Source organism: Amblyomma maculatum, chromosome 1 (assembly GCF_055883805.1).
Source record: "Amblyomma maculatum isolate TAMU_Amacu chromosome 1, ASM5588380v1, whole genome shotgun sequence".
Taxonomy (NCBI): domain Eukaryota; kingdom Metazoa; phylum Arthropoda; class Arachnida; order Ixodida; family Ixodidae; genus Amblyomma; species Amblyomma maculatum.
This window is the reverse complement of record NC_139344.1, coordinates 429,007,713-429,028,625: the sequence shown is the minus strand read 5'-3', so window position 1 is coordinate 429,028,625 and position 20,913 is coordinate 429,007,713. Positions and strand designations below refer to the sequence as shown.

The window sequence follows — 20,913 nt, the reverse complement described above, 5'->3', positions numbered from 1 at the left end:
AGGTTATGCAGGTTGCCATTCTCATACAAACTATGCACGCTTGATTTAGTCTAGTTGTGCTAACTTGTGCCTATTTCTCTACGAGTTGGATGGTGTCGGTGCAGAAAAATGGCGCTCTCCTGTGGCTGCAAATTCTCCATTCGTCTCCTGCGCATATTTCGTTCGCTCGGTGCCGTGACGCAGTCTTCAGCGGCTCGGGGCCTGCGCTCTGATGCGGCCCACATGAAGCCCCTGGCAAGCGCCGCTGCGGAGCAGTCCCAGCCGCTGCCTATCGTTGAAGGCAGCGTGGTCTCGTCGAACGAAATCGAAGAGACGCGGCGCGTGCTTCAGCTAGTAAACACGCAAATTGCCGACAACGGGACGGGCCGTCTCTTCGCGGTCGTCACCATACACGGAAAGCAGTTCAAAGTCACCCCCGAGGACCTGATACTCGTGCAGGCGGACATGCCAGTCGATATAGGAGACTCGCTGCGCCTCGAGAAGGTTGTTACCGCTAGCCATGCTCCGTTTTGAGTCGTGCTGGGGATACTTCGACTAGACGGAGTCGACTAGAGATACTTAATGCATGCAAGAAAAGGGGATGACATCCTCGTGCAGCACAGCTGTAGTTGTATGTGCACGCATTTATGCGCATGTGTATGTCGTTTCTGGCACTTTGTCGTCTGTATGTTATATTTTGTAGCATGCGTCACATTGTAATGTGTAACCATTTGAATAGGAGGCAGGCGCAGAGAGAAATATTAAAGGCATACCTGCATCGAAACGTAGCTCTAGCAAACTGCGAAAATATTAACTTCTTTAATGACAGTAAATTAATGCTAGTCTAGGTGCAAAACTGTAGCTTCCTACTCTACGCAGACTGAACTCTGGTTTTTTTACATTTCAACAACCATTTTCCTGGCCACTTCCCAGGTGCTCTTGGTTGGCGCTCGAGACTTCACCCTCCTGGGGCGGCCATTGCTCGACCGGGGCCTCGTGCGTGTCGACGCCACTGTCGTGGAGAAAACGCTGTCCCAAACCAAGCGAAACTTTGTTTTCATCCAGCGCTCGCGGTATGAGAGGCACTTCTTCTACCGGTTCCCATACACCATATTGCGTATCAACTCCATTGAGTTCTTGCGTGACATCAATGCACCAACAGAGGGGCAAGCGGACTCACACCAGCGTCTCGCTTACTGAACAGCATGTTATCTCGACCTGAAGCCCATGCATATCGAGAAGATAGTCACATTCTCCCTTTCCTTCCAATTTCTTCTCGAACATCCTTGCCCATTGCTTCCAGCATCGCTGTAAGCGACAAACTTGTTGGCTATATAACAGTTTTTGTTGTGAAACTTTAATTCAGTTCAATGAGCAAACATTCATGCACCTCATGCTCAATCGTATCTTTCCTACGTGCTGAACTTCTGATGCTTTACACAGCCACCCCGAGTTGGTCATAGATGCTGGTAAGAGAGAATGACACAGCCTTCTCAATGTGGGAACTTGCACACAGTGCCACCTGGAAGAGCACAATACCCAGACACACAGTTAAACTGGCACATACAGGCATGCTACCCTTATGGGCATCTTTATTCAACTGTATTTGGTCTTGTATGATTTGCACTTGAAGCTGTCTTTACCCACACAGACTGAGAAGTTTCACTGGCAGAGCTGTGTAGGCTTCTCTTTCAACAAAAACTTCGGATCGTGAGTCTCTTCAGAAAAACCATAGTACTTGCCGCCTGTCCAGTGTACTTATTGCATTCTCTAAGGCAGTTCCAACAGGACATGCCTATGATTGATTCTTAGGCACACTGCATAGATTGCATTGGCAGCAGATGTACACGGTCTTATGCTGGTGTTTGAAATGGTGATGTAATCACTAAAGCTTCTACTGCATTCAGGTGCCTCACAAATGCGCAGTGCCAACAAGAGTGCACGGTGACATCATATTCATTCAGCGGTGCATTTCCGTGGCAAGAATGCTTGCTCATAAGAACAAATCAAACGCCATCAAAAGTAAAGCTTGCCGAGACTAACTTAGTGCCATTCAACAAAGCACTGTAGTGAATGAGCAAAGGCACTGGAAATATGATAAGCTTCTTGATATCACATCCTCTCCGTGTTTCTCTGCAGCAAAGGGCTTTGAGAAGTCCCCACATTGTCTGTAGTTGGTGAATAAGTCACTATTATAATTTCTATACCTACTTTCAAAGCACTCTAATGTCCTTTTGCTAGTAAGTTGGAGATTGTCACATTCGTTGTTCTTAGAAGATTGCAGTTTTGTGTCATTATGGCATTGTAGAGATTGTGCTGCCACCTGTGTCAAGGAACTTGAAACTAGCATATGGAAAGTATTTGCAGTCCATTTTACTGTTGGTAGATGTTGCCACCAGTGCTTCCTCCCTTAAAATCCTTTTTTTCTTTTTTTGCTGGGCATGCCATATATATCGCCGCATGGTCTTTTGCCAGCTTATGTATGGTAGGTAGGAATTGTCTAAAGATGTGCCACAGTGGAGGTAGACCTATTATTTGTGGGAAAGTGGCCCTGCAAATAATCATTCCATAGGTGCAGATCTTTTATAACCGAGAGGATTTTATGTAGGTTCGATGTTCATGCGGCCATTTGGCATCTTACGATGTAATGCTGTAAGCAGACTGTAAAAATTGTGCACAAAATTTATTCTTTACCTTCGAGGCAATGCTAATGTCAGTGGCAGTTCAGTTAGTGTGAAATGCAGATTCCAGCTGGAGGGTTTTTATCCTCGGGTAGAAGCTCGAGAACAGCGAGGTTGGTCAAGCATGCAATAGCTACTTTATCAATGTAAGCCGGGCATCCAGTATCTCAGGTACAAAAAAAAAAAAAAGAGTATGTGGGGACATAGCAATGCCATTGTTGGAGTAATCATTTTGGCATAGCAGTTGCAGTGTGCGTTAAGCTTTTGGCATCATGCTGCTGTATTGTCACCGTGTTGTCACCATTGAATGCAATGCATCATAGCCATTTCTATATCTCTCTTCCTCGCTATCCTTTCTGTTATGACAGCACATAACAGGCTAATGTGACCTTACCAACTGTCACTGAAAGTATGTAGCTTCCAAAACCACTGGAACCTCACTAACAGTTGCTTGCAAGTCGCTTTTGTGCCTGTGATTACTGATTGGTTGTCACATTTCCACAGTACAGGGGAGGCAGCCAAAACAACTGTGTGTATGCCATGTCCTCCGTGTCACATACATACGGCACGGAAAGCATTGTGAGACTCATTAAATGTGGAGTGTGCTTTACAGGTGCTTCCTTCCAGGTTCTGGTGTGTGCCTGAAATATTTGCTATAGTTGTAGATGATGTAAATATGCGTTGTTTGTCATAAAGAAATGAGCTTGTTACTTGTTTCATTTTGGTGAATTCCTTGTCTATAGGGTTTTCACTTGCCAAGAGAACACGTGAATAAGTCTCATTATTCCGAGTCAATACTGCACATACAATTTGCAGAACAGGTAGACGGTGGAACATGGTTTTGAGACCAGAGTTCACCGATTTGTTATGTAAACTAACAGATTGGCTGTGCATGTACATTATTATTTCAATACTTTGTGTGCTTACATGTTGCTTTGCTGAATTTTTAACACTGTGAGAGCTGATTGGTTGGTTTGTGGGGTTTAACATCCCAAAGCGACTCAAGCTATGAGAGACACCGTAGTGGAGGACTCTTTGCGCAACTGGCACTGTGGTGCTGAGTTGAGGCAAAGAGAAGAGGGCAAAGCAAATAGAAAAAAAAAAAAAAAATTGAACGCTTTATTTACAAGTAATCAGATATATCGCTTTGGCCATATGGCAGAACCCCACAACTCTTGCTAGAGTTATAATAAGATGGGATCTTTTTATTGATAATGTCATAAAGGTAACCAAGCAAGAGCGAGAAAGTTAACTATTAAGAATATTCACGAGCCTCAGTAATGGTTACATATACATTTATTGTATTGATAAAATGTGCTTATTTACCACTCTAGAAAGCCTTTGGCGGTAATTTATGCTGGTAATGCATTGCAGAAGTGCGTTCCAGTACTAATTAGAGTATATGTAAATATGACAGCAGAGTTGGTCTTTCCAATGCATGATGCCTGTCGAGCAGGTAGAGTTAATAGTGTTGCAAGAAGTTTAACTGTTGGGCAGATTACAAATAAATTGGCGATGCATTTACCGGATTATTTTATGAACACTTGGAATATTCAATGGCCCAAAGGTAAGATTCTTTTTTGTTCAAGAATGGTGTAATATCGTTAGTGGCTTTTTCAAAACATGTTAAAAACGAAGGATAAGATATTTTCTGGCTGTGATGTCTGTTATCGTAGCCTGCAGCGCACCTGAGCTGCACCCAGCAGAAATAAAAGCGCCAAGGAGTGGAAAGATGAGAAAGAAAGCACAGAGGGAGCACAGCAATAAATTTGTACAATTTAGCCTAATACCCGCTGCGATTGTCCTGGCTGATCAACAGCCATGAAACTTTTTTTAGTCTAATTTTGCTTTGAAGCTGTGCAGATGCAAACATTGATCATCACATGGAATTTTTCAGCACTCAATAAATAATTTACAATTGAATTTTATTCCGCAGTTTTGATTTCAGGTTGCCGAGCAAAGGTTCCGACATCTCAAATGAGTGCAACATCATATGGCACAAATAAAAGCTTCCATATATTTGCTGCTTCGCAGATTTCCAGAAGTTGTAATGACAGTGACTGGACAAAATGCTATTTATTATATTGCAGTTCTTGTCAGTCTCGCATGACCTCATACTCACTTGTGACGGAATATCGTTCGTCAACAAAACGAAACTGTATTGAAGAATTGATTCAGTTATAAATCATTTGCTGAGCAAATGTAAATTTCACACTGTTATCTCTTTACTAATGTCTTGCATGACATGTAATTCCAAACCAGATATACACTAAGAAAAATTTCGTGTATCTACCCTCTATAATGCTACTAGCGGGCGTCTGCCTGTTGCTGTATGGGCCTGAGCACAACTGTTAACTAGAATTCTCAATGCGTGTGCACATAAACAGTGACTGCACATGCAGGCATACAATTTGTAAGCTGCGCGCAATGCATTGCACTTACAGGGACACATCCTATGGGGTGCTCCACCTAAGCCTGTCTGCTACTTTTAAAAACTACCTTTTTGAGCCCTAAGAATGCACTCTTTGACATAGCGTATTCAGCAGTAGTGCGCCAGAATACGGCCAAGATGTGCGAACTAGCGGGCTAGGTGACTGTATAAATTAAGCTGCCTTTATAACTGTTACAGTTAGGCTCCTCTTTTACTGGGAGGTGTGGTGTCCATCATATCTAATGTCGATATCAGTTTTTAGAATTTTCTGAATGCCATTCTCATCGGTGCTGCAGTACAAGGGATTTTGGGGCCGCACTCGGCCAAGAGCAAAACTGAGCAGCCAGAGGCAATGTTAGCCACATGTGTGCATCACATGGTGACGCATCTGTGACGAGCTCACCATCTGGGGAGTGCGTAAAGAGACCACAGGATGGGCAGCAAAGAAACAGAATCAAAAAGAATGCAATAAATATGGACAACATATGCCTTGCCGCAGTGGCTCAGTGGTTGGGGCGCTCGACTGCTGATCCTCAGGCAGTGGCGGCTGCCTATCGATGGAGGTGAGCACCCGAGTACTGCTATGTGAGTGCACGTTAAAGAATCCCAGGCAGTCAGAATTATTTGGGGTCCTCCACTACAGTGTCCCCTAACAGCTGATGTCACATTGGCAACCAAACATGCATATCGCATGAATAGTGGCGAAATAAACGATTATGGAGATTACAAAGTAAAAGTATGAGTAGGAAACATGAAGCAAAACAGGCCTACACATGCAGCACAGCCACCTAAATGTTCTCCGCTGAAGCTGGAGGCAAAATAAACAAGCACGCTTACATACGTCACGTGCAGGCAGTCATGGCTGCAGTGTTGAAGTGCCTATAATATGTCAGCCGCAGCGCTTCCGCGCATGCTTCGCAACACGCTGCCAAGGCTGTTGTACAGCTGCTCCTTGCTGATGGATGCCTTGTGGGCTTGGCAAAGGTGCAGGGTGGACCTGTACTGCTTCCTGCTTGTATAGTGTCAACTTGGTGCCCTCTACCCGCATGCATGCCTGGATGACCGCGCAGTTCTCCCTTTCTTTTCAGAGCCGAGCCACACCAGAAAGCCAAATCTCTAGTGCAGCTGATTTATTTACACATACCAAGACATTACGATGCATTTTAAGTAGAGGTAGGAGTACACCTGCTGCACTCATTGTCTTCCATGAGGCGCATTAAGGTGTCCTCATAACTGAGCTAGCAGTGGGCCTCTAGAGAGGACCACCCAGTCGCTGACCTCTCTGTGGCCCCATTCAGGTCGGGTAGAAATGGGGGAGGCACACGCATCACAGCATTAGCGAACACCAGAGCTCACGTATACAGTTTTTTATAGCTCATATGCCAATAGATACCGGTTGCACCCCTCCAGGCAGAGTCATGATAAAATGCAGCCGGCCCATTAACAGGAGTGCCTCAAGTGTACCTTCTGCAGCGTGCATAAACCAGAACACTGGGGTTTCACCATTTTGAGAGCACTGTAGTGTCATCTGTACTAGCACACGATGCCTGGCCACAGATATACATTGTGCTTGGGCTTTTGCACTTCATTGAAGATATTTTACTGCATAGCATGGAATGCCTACTCCTGCCCTGAAGGCACCGCCCATGCAGTACAAGCCATTCTTGACCATCCCAGGCGAAGCACCTTCCAGGCACCAACCAAATCTTGGCTCTTTTACGAACTCCTTGAGTTGCTACAGGCCCATGCAGTCTTGCTCACGACAGGAACACTGACAGGAAACACGGCACCTATTTTTAAAACCCATTTAAAATCACCAACCAAAATGACCTTGGATGGACCTACAACCCAAGTCAAGATGATTGAAAAAGTACCCTTATCGCAAACCTGATTTGGAGCACGATCACTTAGCTCTGCAAAAAGCAACATTCAGATAACACAACTGAATCCAGACACAAATTGTAAGCAATTTATGTTTTCCAATTACTATGCCTGCAATTTTTTATCGACACACAAAACAAAATTGGCCTTGAAAACTGCATGAAATCCTGAAACTTACCTGTGCACAATTCCTTTTCGGTTGCTTGTCAAAGCAGATCCCAAATATTGTTTTTTATTTCATTTTCTAGAGAGCTTGTTATTTGTACACTTCAGCTGATAGACAAGAAAGCTTGCCACACCTTGTAGGCAGAATCACTATGATTTTAAATTGTCTCACTTTCATTTTTCCCATTTATAACTCTCCAGTGCCCAAACTACTGCACTATACTATCATCATCATCAGCCTGACTATACCCACTGCAGGGCAAAGGCCTCTCCCATATTTCTCCACTTAACCCGGGCACTATACTATACACTTATACTATACTGTACTATACACCACATGCCTCCGTTAGGTGGTCATTCACTGTATTTCCATTAGTAAGGCTGCCTGAACAGCCATTCTGTTTGGAACAGCAATTCTTTGCAGCAAACAGTTTGTATATCACAAGTGGCCTCACTCTAGTGCCCAATTTTGTGCATTCATAAGGTTAGGCACAAGCACATTTGATCATAGCTTGGTTATGAAGCCAAGAGCCTGCACCTTAGCAGCAATTGTAAACACCTACTTTGATGAGGAACACGTAGACGCTTTTGAAACGACCATCCACTAAATGTCAAAAGAGACATCTTTTTTCGGCTCCCCTGAGTGTCTCTTGTAACGAGGTTTTACTATATGGCGCTGGACGCTTGTTAGTTCGGACATGGGCGTGCCTCGCTCCAACTAATTCAGATAGGCAATATCGTGGCAGTATAATGCATACAGCTAGACCAAAGTAGTCCTTCCGAACCTCAGTTGCATGAAAGAGCGGTGCCCACGCACTTTGTGCATGCCATGGCAGGAATGGCGCCGATTGGAAGTTCCCCATGTCTGATGCATAGGAAAGCCGCATAGTTTCGGGTTGGCTTTCCCTAACTTCATGCCATCCCACGGCTGTGATCGGGCATGTGTGCATTGACCAGCCATGCTGGTTTAGCCGAAAGCCTTTTAGGCTAATGAGTGTGCATTCATGCATGTGTTCATCCTCAGAAAATGTCGCTCTCAACCTATCAAATGATGGCAGGGTTCTATTTAACCATCAAGACAGAAAATAACCCTCCACTGGGAACCGAACTCCTACCCCTCGATCACCAGCTGAGCACATTAACTGACTAAGCCACACTGGGCACGTCAGGAACATAGCTTAGTTCTCCTTGTCTAATGCCCTGCCATCTCCATGGCAAAAGAGGCACACTCATGGTGACGTCATGCAAACATGGTTGCCATGAAGACCGCCACCGCTGACATCATGGCACATCCTAGCAACAACGTGAGGTCATGGGAAAGAGCAGTAGCGCAACGGAAGAAAAAGAACACAAAAGTTTGTGCGTGTCATCTCCGCTTCAGGCACTTCTGGCTTGCGTCAAAAAGTCCCATGGCTATCAGAATGCAGCGCGATAGGAGCGACAGTGCACCACCAATCCCACAGTTGAATGTGCACTGCAACGAACTCGTGCCAAGGAACGCTACATGACAGAGGTGACGGTGTGCTGTCCCCAATCTCACACTTGCAGGAGAAAGTGTGACAGATGGTGCATCTTTCCTTTTCTGTAAACCAGTTATATTAATTTTATATAGCACTGCAACGAATATGTGTCAAAGAAAGAAAATTTACAGTGTGTAGCATGAGCCTCAGCTCTGACAGCAAAACTCATAGAAAGGGTGCGGGGTATACCGTATGCAGTAGCAATGCTCCAGCTTCCGCATTTCTCCAGTGCAGATTCTGCACTGCTCACGGAATTTTTGGACCCTGCTTAGCATGTCACCGATTTTTCTATTCTTGAATGGTGTCACACTGTTCTAGCGCCTATGCACAGTCAAACCTACTAATAACAATACCACTTAGAACAATATATTGGATATAACAATGAACTAAAGCAGCACCGTCAACTTTCTGATGCTTTCTATGATAAAATAGACTGGTTGTAACAATGCTGTTTAGCAAATTATCGGTTATAACAATTAAATCTGGTCAACAGGTAAAAACTTGAGAGAGAAAAATGTGGAAATGCTGCAACCACACCAACCGACTTGCACGCATAATGCAAATACTTTGCTTTCCGCCACTGTTTCCTCAGTCCTGCAAGCTCATTGAATTTCGCATCAAGAATTTCTTCTGGAAAGCAGGCTTCATTTGAAATGCCAATGATGCAAAGGTTCTAGACACTCCTAACTATGTGACGTTAATGGTGGTGCGTTGAGACGAATAATTCTTGCATGTTGACGATAAATAGGGATGGTGATCAGAAGGTTGCATGAAAGATGCCTTACAAATGGTGGAAGGTTCCCCACTTGGGATTGTCCGGAATTAGGCACTCCACAAGATGCAAAATATTATAAATATGCCGTGAAACGGTCAAAGCTGGCTGATAGCCTTTTCCTGCAAAGAAATCAACATTGTAAAAAATAAAGTCTCTGCAGTTTGCCATGTCTTTCTTTTCTTGGCGTAACCCAGTTATAACTATTGGTTATAACAATAATTTTTCATTGGCACTTCAACGTTGTTATATGTGAGCTTGACTGTATATCCCAGGATGCTTTTGCGTGAATACTGCATCTACATACTGCTTCCATTACGCTGAAACAGTGCACTGCACTGCACGCTTTACCATCTCGGCGCACTGAAGGATCCTCAAAACACAATGGGGCTATATTGTTAAGAGACTACTCTACTACTGCTACTGCATTGCACAGTAAAGGGAGTGGCAGAGGCCTTTACGATATTGGAGCACTTTTTCTTCAACGTTCTCGACACTGCATGTAAAGTAAAGCACTTTACTTAACCGAGAAAAACCATCGTTCTCACTTGGGTTTCACCTCAAATGGAGGCAACTATCATACAGGTGTTCATTAGATAAAATTACTGTGATGCAAACAGTTTTCGGCGTCTTTTTTTTCAGGCCCATCCAATAATTCGAACTTTGTTAGTTGAAACATTTTTCCTGATCACTAGAAGTCCGAATCAACGAGAGCGCAATGTATCACTATCTGGAAGCCTTTCTAGCAAGCATGACCACAGCTTTGTCTGATTCTTCAAGTCAAGAGAAGCTGTTTCTTGATGGCTGCTCTAATATGCAACCATGTGGTTGCGTCTTTCTTATACCCAACAGAGAATGTCAGCATGCATGAGTACACAATGTCATGACCTGCATATTCAACAACAAAAAAAAAAGAAAACTGCAGTTTGCATAAAAAAACGAAATGTGCTCACTTTTGCATTGCCCCACCCTGGTGGTGCAGTGTTTATGATGCCAGACTACTGCGCCGGAGAACCGGGTTCGATCCCGACCGCTGGCAGCTGCGTTTCCGTTTCGATGGAAGCAAAGCGAAGAGGCGTCCGTGTGCCATGCGATGTCAGTGCACTATAAGATCCCCAGGTGACGAAATTACTCCATAGCCCTCCACTACGGCTCCCCTTTCTCTCTCTCCACTTTCACTCCAACCTTCCTCCCTTTCCTCATGGCAACGTTCAAGTGTTCACAAAACAAGTGTGACAGATACTGCACCTTTCCTTTCATTTGAACCAATTATTATTAAAGCGAAAGCCTTTAATGTCTCATCAATGTCGACAAAAGGTTGTCAGCAGAGCTGTCATGCTTTCAAAAGCGAGAGCTAAAAATAAATTAGCGAGAGTAAAAATAAATTAATAAACCTAGTCTCCAGAACCTCCATCCCTTGGATCCCAACCAACTGTGCCACGTCCCGGATTATCATCATCATCATCAGCCTGACTATACCCACTGCAGGGCGAAGGCCTCTCCCATATTTTTCCACTTAACCCGGTTCTGTGCTAGCTGCATCCACTTGACCCCTGCGAACTTCTTAATCTCATCCGCCCATCTAACTTTCTGCCGCCCCCTGCTACGCTTTCCTTCCCTTGGAATCCAGTTTGTTACCCTCAGCGACCATCGGTTATCCTCTCTTCTCACTACATGTCCTGCCCATGTCCATTTCTTCTTCTTAATTTCCACTAGAATGTCGGTAACTTGAGTTATTTCTCTGACCCACTGTGCACGCTTCCTATCACTTAATGTTACCCCTACCATTTTTCGTTCAATAGCCCTCTGAGTTGTTCTCAACTTTAGTACTCTTTTGGTTAGCCTCCACGTTTCAGCCCCATAGGTGAGTACAGGCAAGATGCAACTGTTGTATACTTTCCTCTTGAGCGGTACCGGTAAGCTGCTAGTCATAATCTGCGAGTGCTTGCGAAATGCACTCCATCCCAATCTTATTCTTATTTCCTTTTCATGGTCCGGATCTGAGGTTACTACCTGTCCTAAGAACACATATTCGCCTACTACTTCCAGTACTTCGCTACCTAATGTAAACTGCTGTTCCTTCCCAAGGCTGTTGAACATTACCTTAGTCTTCTGCATATTGATTTTCAAGCCTACCTTTCTATTTTTCCTGTCTAGGTCATCAATCATTATTTGCAGTTCATCCCCCGAGTTGCTTAGCAAGGCAATGTCATCAGCAAATCGCAGATTACCGAGGTATTCTCCATCTACCCTTATCTCTAACTGCTCCCATTCCAAGTCTCTGAATACTTCCTCTAAGCAAGCTGTGAATAGTACTGGGGAGATTGTGTCTCCTTGCCTAATACCTTTCTTTATCGGAATTTCGTTACTTTCTTTATGCGGAACTATGGTTGCTGTGCAGCCACTATATATATCTTCCAGCACTTTCACGTACGGCTCGTCTACCCCTCGATTTCGCAATGCCTGCATCACCGCCGAGGTTTCAACTGGGTCAAATGCTTTTTCGTAATCAATGAATGCTATGTATAAGGGCTGGTTATATTCCAAGCATTTTTCTATCACCTGATTGGTGGAATGGATATGATCGATAGTAGAGTACCGTTTCCGAAACCCTGCTTGATCCTTTGCTTGATTGCAGTCTAAGGTTGTCCCGATTCTATTAGCAATTACCTTAGTAAATACCTTATACGTAACAGACAGTAAGCTGATTGGTCTGTAATTTTTAAGGTCCTTAGAGTCCCCTTTCTTATGAATGAGGATGATGTTTGCATTCTTCCATGGTTCCGGTACCGTCGATGACACCGGCCAGTTTTTCTAGCACGATATTCCCCCCGTCCTTCAGCAAATCTGTAGTTATCTGATCCTCTCCAGCTGATTTCCCCCTTTTCATAGTTTCATAGTTCCCGGATTATAAAAGTTCATAATTCCCCTTGTGTACCGTGATGATAGCGGGATCTCGTGAATGACGGATACTGCGCCTCTCCTTTCCTGTAAACGAATTGTAGAACGCCAGTGAACTTTGATGCGTTCAATGAAATTCTGGTTGTGTTCGACAAGGGGCGCACGATGTACCGTCACAACAGGTCATGACGTCACCAGACGATTCATGCATATATGAAGCTGACTCCGCCGGCCGTCTGATCCAGGCGCCCGCGCGGCACCTTTCATTTGGCGCTTCCTGGAATGCTGCACCCAACAGCAAACAGAAGCAGACCCAGATGTCTAGGAGGCGTTAGTACAGCAGGCATTAACGGTGTTTGAAATTGATTTACAGGATAGAAAAGACGGAGTATCTGCCACAATTTTCCACATACACATGCACCACGCCGTAAAGGAGTGGAGGAAGGTGGCAGCGAAAGAAGAGAGGGAGATAGAGGTGCGGTAGTGGAGGGCCACGATCCACGGCACTATAACGGTTTTTCGCCTCATCGCACTTTAATGGTCCAAAGTGCCCTCTAGAATTTTTTCATTTTTGTATACATAGCGCCTTCTCTTGTGTTCCCATTAGTGAGCAATTAAAGACCAATTGGTTGCTATTTGCTTGGTTCAGCACAAAAAATCAGTACCATGGTATGTGATCTGCACCTTGCACTCCGTGCAACATGTTTGTGAATAGCACCTTTGCATTCTGTTTCGCATAGAAACTCAATCATTCAGGTTTTCTTTGATTGGACAGATCGAACCAAGCCACGACATCACTTTTCATCCTTACTTGTTTAACAAGGGCCCTGAAATATGACTTGCCAAAAAATGGTTCCTCATCATGGAAGACTTCGTAGTCGGCGTACTTCTCAGGTTTGAGGACAGACATTATCGATGACACCTGGTAGAGCTGCATTAAGATGTGCATCTGCAGGTGCTTATTATGCCTGCCTACCAATCATACTCTGCCAATAAGACTATTCAATCGGGTCTTAACTAACCTTTTAGAACTTATTGGAAATTATAGCAATAAACTTGGTTTGGTTTGTGGTGTTCAACAGCCCAATGCAACTGATGCTATGAGAGACGCCTTAGTGGCAGACTGCAAATTTCGACCACCTGGGGTTCTTTAAAGTGCACTGACATCGCACAGCACACAGGCGCCTTGCTTTTCGCCTCCAGCGAAAAGCGGCCGCCGAGGCCGAGATTTGATCCTGCATCCTTGGTAACAGTAGTCGAGCGCCATAACCACTATGCCACCCCGGCGTGGTTGTAGCAATAAAGAACTTCACAAACATCCTCCATGGGCTTCAGTGTGGTGAAAAGTCCCTTGTATGTACTTTTCACTAAGATAAGTCCTTTGTAAGGTTGCTACTTCTCGATTCTGTTCCACAGCTGTGAGACCAGTGAAATTAATGACTGCTATCTGCGACGTCTCAGCTATTTCTTGATTCCTTATGCAGAAAATCACTGGCTCCATTAATCAAATGAATTATTTAAAATCGAAGTAAATTCTTGTGTTCTCTCTCTGCCTGCAGGTAGGTAGGTAGCAACTTTAATGATTCAAAAAAAGAACCAAGCGAGGGGGGGGGGGGGATAAAGGGAAGTCAGGGAGCAGGACGACGATGGGCCCTCAGGCCGCTCTAGATGGCCGTGCACTTTTGAGCTTCGGCGACCCCTCGGGCCCAGCTCACTGTCAGAAGCTGTACCTCTGGCAGCGAGCTGCACAGAGCAGCCTCCCATCGCTCCTGATGTCTTGGCCCTTGCCACGGGGGCTTGGGTTTGTTCGGGCAGTTCAGGAAGACGTGAGTAAAGTCGGCTCTGGTGCTAGGACACAAGTGGCAGTGAGGAGAGGTTTCGCCACGGTTTATAATAGAGAGAAGGAAAGGGGTCATGACTGTGGCCTTCTGAAGTCTGCGCCAGAAAGCCTGGTTGCTTTTGGGAAGAGATTTATGCGGAGGAGGGTACAGCAGGCGGGAATTTCTATAAAATACGGTGAGGTCGTGGTAGTTAAGACCCTGCGGATGGGGGTGTCGTTTAATGTGACTTGAATATTAGGGGGGTTCCGTTCTTTTAGGTCCATGACTATGAGCTCAGATTTAGCTGCCGAGCAGCTTAGACCAATGCTGCTTGCATGCATAGCAACAGTGTCAGCGGCCAGCTGAAGTTTGGATTCTATTTCGCCATGGTTGCCGGTATTGACCCAGATGGTGGACATCCGCATACAAGGAGTGGTAGATGGAATGAATTTTGTCAAGATCCCCCGCTAACGGGATAAGAGTAATGTTAAAAAGAAATGGGGACAAAACTGCTCCCTGGGGCGTTCCCTTACTGCCTAGCGTGAAAGGGCAAGTTTTTACTGTGCCTAATTGTAGGCAGACGGATCGGTTGCTGAGAAAGGCAGCAACATAGTCATGCGTGCGAGAGCCCACGTTTAGGTTGCTCAGTGATTGTAAAATGGAGGAGTGGGCAACATTATCAAAGGCCTTCGTCAGGTCCAATGCAAGGATAGCTCTGGTGATGTGAGGGAAAACGGGATTGAGCACATCCTCCTTAAGTTGTAACATGACGTCTCGAGTTGACAGGCCCGCACGGAAGCCAAGCATGGTGGTGGGGAAGAGCTGGTTTTGCTCCATGTATCGGTTAAGTCGATTTAGGATTACGTGCTCCATGACTTTACCTGTGCAGGAGGTGAGAGAGATTGTTCTCAGGTTCTTAAGGTCTAAAGGTTTGTTAGGTTTTGGTATGAAAGTTACCTTGGCTGATTTCCATTCCGGGGGCAGCGTGCCCTGGTCCCAGTGTTGATTCATGTACCTAGTGAGAGAGGCTAATGATTTGGCGTCTAAATTTTGTAGCGCTTTGTTAGTTACTCCATCAAGACCTGGTGCGGACGTGGTGCGGAGCCTACCCAGGGCAGCCCATACCTCCGCCTCTGTGATGGGAGCGTCCAAGTCTGAATTGGGGGTTCCTTTGTAAGCTGGTAATGGTTCCTGCTTTAGGTCGGGGAAGTATGTGGCTTTAAGAGCTGCTTCAACGTCTTGCCCCTGTTTCTCCGCCTCGTGCAGTAGTTTGGTGATTTGTTTATTATTTTCTGACCGTGAGGAACATGGGTTTAGCATATGGCGGAGGAGGGACCACGAGTTCTTCATGTGTAGAGTGCCGTCTAATCAATTACATAACTGATTCCATCGCTGTGACGAGAGCTCGGCCGTGTGTTCGGTGATGAGCTGGAGCGTTTGCGGCACCAGCCTATCTCAGTATATTCAGCAAAATAGGCGCACCCTAGTCACTGACTGTACACTAGCCACACGCATTGGCAACAGTGTGAGCAGAAATACCAGCCCTGACCTTACTTTTACTAAGAACGTCCGTCAGGCTAACTGGACTCGCACGGGAATCAACCTCGGCAGCGATCATTACATCCTAACAGTTACGCTGCCGTCTGCTAGTTTACGGCCTCAGTTTCACCTTAAACCTATTGTAGACTGGGACAAGTTCCGCAAAATTAGAGACCAAAACCCGGCACAAGAAATTCATGACTATATGGACTGGGCTTCTAAGCTCCTACGGGATGTATCCCTTAGCGAAAAATTGGCCCCGGCAGACCATATTGGCGATCCAGTTGACAGCAGACTACTCCACCTCTGGGAGGCCTATCAGAATTTAGAGAAACGATGGCTCAGGCAAAAACATAATCTCTGCCTGCAAACATGCAGAGACCTTGTACCCTGCAAAACTGGATACCTTCTGCCATAGAGTGATAAAGGCTTAAACATATCTTTTGACACTAATGTGGGTATATGTGAGAGCGTATTATTTCGGAGTAGACTCTTAAGCCCCCATGTTAACAGTGTCTTCCTCACACACTGCAGCATAATACTCCCACTTGACCAACTGTCTTTTCTTCTTTTGGGCAGTGTCCTTGCATACTTGTTTTCCATCAGTTCAGTTCAGTCGTGTCCGACTCTTCGTGACCCTATGGACCATATCACGCCACGCTTTCCGGTCTCGCTATCTTTCTAACATCACATAACTTCATCTGCAGCGCTTCAAGGATGCCACCTAACCACTCCGTTCGCTGCCTACCCCTTCTCCGGTGACCCTCAACCTTTCCCAACATCAAATCTTTCTCCAGCGACTCCTCTCTTCTCATCAGATGACCAAACTAGCTGAGCTTTCAATTTTCCATAAACTTGAACAAATGTGGTGTGACAGAAAAGAATACCTTTCCTTGAATGTTCAACTCGATGTGTGAACAGCTTCTGAATGTGTGAACAGCTTCTGACTACACATAGCATGTTCCAGATGCTCGTGTTTTCTGTGCACCATGACAGAAAATATCATTAACCATTGCACTGGCTTCCTTGATTAGGATTATTGATGGAAGAACAAGTGGACAAGAGCAGTGCATTTGGCTGTGTTTTTCACTGCAGACACACCTACAGACTGGGCATAGCTATTACCAAAAGGACAGCAAATAAATACAAGAGTGTGATCAGCAAGTTTCTCCGTGTTTCTGAAATTACATGCCAGTCTCACATATGTCTTTGTTTGGGAATTAACTCATATATAACTGAAAAACTGTACTTCATAAAATTTTGCAATCACATATAGACTAAAGTCATAAATCTGTTCCATTTTCGTCTTTAGAAAAGAAAAAGACATTTAAGAAACCTAGATTTAAATCTAAATGCACAGGCATACCAGCATATTGTGGAGACAGAAGTGCAAGCACTCTACTCTCTGTTAGTAACCGGTAAACAAGCACAGCAGGATAGGGTTGTCTCGAGTGCCATCAGTCATTGGTTAGACACAGTCTTGCCAGCACCTCAACATTACTAACACAAGATGCTGAGCCTAAGTAAAGTTCACATCACAACAAATGCGGTCAGGTGATTGATCACTTCATTGCTTCAGCATGGCTTTCCATGACCCGGATTGACTTCCAGTTATCTTTTACCTTTACGAAGTTCAACTTTGAGTCTGGAGCAAGCAGTCCTAGTTCCTAGCTTTCCGCAATAGATAAGTGTGGACTTAGTTTCAAAAGAGCTGCTTAAAAAAAATGCTCTACGTTTCACTTCTCCTCTGCATGCGGGAGGCACGCATCCGAAGTGTCTCCTTTAGTCTTCCACAGCGGTCGCAACTTGCAGCCTCAGAAAACAGCTTGCAGTTTCGGTGTCGCCATACACCAGATGCATCAACATATGCACAATCGGTTCGGATGTTGCAGTACATCTCGCCACAAGGGCCACCAGCGCACACGTGCAGGCTGTGAAACTTGTGAATCACATTCTCCAAGTCACTTATGCCGCATGAAGCAAACCCACTTATGGCCTTGGCAGGTATGGGCTGACTATAAATAAAGGTCCGGAGTGACAGCACGCCCCTGGATGAAACAGTTACCTCTAGTGTCTTCTTCTGGAAAGGTGCATGATTGCGATTCTTTGGCAAAGCCGCTTCGGTGAAGATGACAGCGCGCACTCCAAAACTATCAACAATCTGTGTCGCCCATGCGGTCCCTGGAAGTTGGATGCTGTATACAAAACTTGAGAGACGTGAAAATGTAACTGGTTCCTGCTCATTCTGGTCACTGACAGACAGACCTTCGTGACTTTCCTGCACTAATCTGGGGCTGATGCATACTACCAATGGTGCTTCAGGCTTGAAGTGACACAATTCATCTTGACCATCATGATCTGGACTCCTCCGGTTGTCCTGGCAAAAAAAGTAAAGGAAATCTTGTTATTCATCTTGTTTAGCGAAAAAGGACAGACACACAGAAGACAGTAAGAAGACAAACTAGCCCAACAATTAACGCTTTTAAGGTATATTTCTTCTGCATCAGGCTCATGTTCTTTTGTGTCTCATAAAGATCTTCAGGATGTCAACCTGCTCATGACGAACATCATGTCAGCCACCTGCCGTGCAAGGTATCTGGGTTTGTGCATCAGGAAGTGTATCACGCCGCCAGAAGTAAATGTCTTGTTTGGTCCTGTTGCACCATCGTGGGGACATGTGAAAAGAGTGCTAAAGATGCAGCGATCTGAACTGTGGCGACAAGTGCGGTTTTACTTCGACTGGCTGAGGGTTGCCACCTATACTCAGCACCCAGGATGTATAGCAGAAAAGCGATTCATCTCTCCGAGACATGAAGCTTCTCGGATGACAGAGATCTGGTAGCACTTGTGGTGTACTGGTCTTCTTACTGAGTGTCCTGTCCTTTTGCGCTGAACAAGATGAATTTTAAGACTGATCACCAACTAACCCAACAATCACTGCTTTTAAGAAATTTTGTTAGTTCACATGAATTGGAGGAGTTTTATCATGAGGAACCTAGTCATGTGTGAAAAGCAACCAAGCTGAAAAAGCTAATGGCAAAAATTTTGCAGACTGTTTACTACAAAACATAGAACTTTGGCATGCTGTGTACTACAAAAAAATAAGCGAATAATTTGAAGGCTAGGGCTGGGTTGAAGGCTAGGGCTACATTGAATGGACACTAGGAACAACTCCACCCAATTAGTGTTGAGAGTATATATAAAAACTGATTCGCTAGCTCTTTTTAAGTTGAAATTTGTCCGGCAGCAAACACCACACCAGCTGGCATCAACATGGGATCTTCCCACCATCTAATTCAAATTTGTGACACTTACCTAAAAAAACAGTTTCGCTACATACTGAAGTGAATGTGCTGGAGCACAGCTTTCGGAATCCGGTCCCAAAAATTTAGGGACAGGACGCACATTTCACTCGCAAAATTGGTGATGGCGACACCTCTATTTCATTTTTAGCTTTTTACTGGCTTAAAATGGTGGTTTCTCCATTTTTCTTTTTAGCAAAAGTGGTCCCTAAGATTAGAGTGACACCCTATCGATAAAGCTGGGCCAAAGTCTACCTGCCCTCGGTGTTCCTTGAACCTGCATTGCAGGTCAATTACAGTTAACAGAATTTTGTAGCACGAACCTTAACAGGACCGGGGTCGACACTCGAAGGGCCTCCAAGCTTCATTTCGGCTGAAGGGCATGCCCCTTGATGAGCTTGCACACATGGTGCACCGGCTGCACGCAATTCCTTGCACGGGCTAGCTGCAGGATTGCCGTCGCTCTGCTTTTCAGAGGCGGTTTCCGAGGGAAGTGTGACAGTGCCGGATGCAAGTCGCTTGGCACTCGTGGCCGCAGACTGTCGTCTTGTAAGCGACTTTTTTGCACTTTGCAGTCGAGTCAAATATTTCGGACACCCGGGGAAAATGCTGGGCACAGCGTCTGCCAACAGCACCGGTCTCTTGGGTACATTCAAAATGACGTTACCTTTGTACTCGGCGTAGTAAAATTTGGATATCATATTTTCGGGAAAGTGCTTCGCGCAGACGTGGTGGCTCGGCTGCAATATCTTATCTGTTCTGGGAATTGCCTGGCGCCACAGTTCTAGGCGAGCATGATCTGACGGAGCTTTAAACATCGGCACTCGATCCGTGCAATGCCGGTAGCCAGACTTGCAGTTGGGTACAAAGCACTTCATAGGCATAATCGCGTCAGCTACTGGAATGCGCTAGACGGCTAGACTACGATGGTGTGCCGCAACAATAAACAGCTCACAGTCACCAAGCGACGACCGTACTACACGGGCTGGGGCCCGTGCCGTCATGTATGAGCCTGAGCCCGGTATCCAACCGCGACACAAAAGTCTAGCAAATACGATCCGTCGCGCGACGCCGCCGCCAACGCCTGTCGTTGCCGCTGGAGCCTGGTGCACACCGCACGAAGCGACGGTACAGTGTACTAGAATACTTCGGGACTTGTATTCTAGATTCTAGTACACTGTAGCAACGGGACTCGGCTGACTCGGCGACAGTCAAGTCGACAGAACGGCGCGTTTTCAAAGTCGTTTACAGGGTTGGCGATGGCGATAGTTTCAGTGATGGATGGATAGATGGTGGATGGATGATAGTGGCTCTGCCCTTTGTATCGGGCGGCAGCTTGCGCCGCCTAGCCAAAAAATTAAAAGAAATATATTTATCTCTTCCCCATTTTTAGCTTCTAATTCGCCCGTATCTGCCCCCCTCCCTTTTTTTCCTCTCTTTATTCTCTTGACTTTTTCCACCAATCCTCTAACCTCTCTTTTGTTATCAGAACGCGTTCCTCATCCATTCGTCCATCTTCCCCAGCAAATCCCAGCGCTCTCTCCAGATCTGCCGCTTTTTCCGCGGGAAGGGCAGGAAGAAGTTTTTGGCACCTTAGAACAACATGTTCCGTTGTTTCCTCCTCAGTTCCGCACGCCGCGCATAATATATCTACTTCCTGAAATTTTTTCCTGTGCGTTTTTGTTCTGAGGGCCCCTGTCCTAGCCTCAAACAGCAATGAGCTCCCTCGTGAGTTGTCGAATAAACTTTCTTTCTTTATATCCTGTTTTCGAGTTCTATACATACCCAATGCTGATTTTCCTTGCATTCTTTCCTCCCACATTTTCCTTTCTGCCTCCTTTACCTGCTTTTCAATGCTGCTGTTTTGCTGCGGTGTATCTCCAAACTCTAGGTACTTAAATCTGAGCTTTCGGGTTCTGTTA

The 20,913-nt window shown here is 45.4% G+C and overlaps 2 protein-coding genes across 2 annotated transcripts; one reads left to right on the top strand and one right to left on the bottom strand.

The window, feature by feature from the left end:
* Positions 1-11: 11 nt before the first annotated feature.
* On the top strand, positions 12-3,389 carry mRpL21 (mitochondrial ribosomal protein L21). Its single transcript, XM_084599702.1, has 2 exons — positions 12-483; positions 913-3,389. The coding sequence occupies exons 1-2, from the start codon at positions 109-111 to the stop codon at positions 1,177-1,179; spliced, it is 642 nt and encodes a 213-aa protein (XP_084455828.1). The 5' UTR covers positions 12-108; the 3' UTR covers positions 1,180-3,389.
* Positions 3,390-16,843: 13,454 nt separating this feature from the next.
* LOC146209339 (uncharacterized) lies at positions 16,844-20,276 on the bottom strand. Its single transcript, XM_084599700.1, has 2 exons — positions 19,315-20,276; positions 16,844-18,066 (listed from the first exon to the last, which is right to left on the bottom strand). The coding sequence occupies exons 1-2, from the start codon at positions 19,873-19,875 to the stop codon at positions 17,419-17,421; spliced, it is 1,209 nt and encodes a 402-aa protein (XP_084455826.1). The 5' UTR covers positions 19,876-20,276; the 3' UTR covers positions 16,844-17,418.
* Positions 20,277-20,913: the final 637 nt, after the last annotated feature.

Bases quoted from the DNA above. Each gene is read 5' to 3' on its own strand.
- mRpL21 (XM_084599702.1), top strand. From the start codon at position 109: ATGGCGCTCTCCTGTGGCTGCAAATTCTCCATTCGTCTCCTGCGCATA. The intron at 484-912 runs GTTGTTACCGCT...GCCACTTCCCAG, and splicing joins ACTCGCTGCGCCTCGAGAAG to GTGCTCTTGGTTGGCGCTCG.
- LOC146209339 (XM_084599700.1), bottom strand. From the start codon at position 19,875: ATGCCTATGAAGTGCTTTGTACCCAACTGCAAGTCTGGCTACCGGCAT. The intron at 18,067-19,314 runs GTTCGTGCTACA...TTTTTTTGCCAG, and splicing joins TCGACCCCGGTCCTGTTAAG to GACAACCGGAGGAGTCCAGA.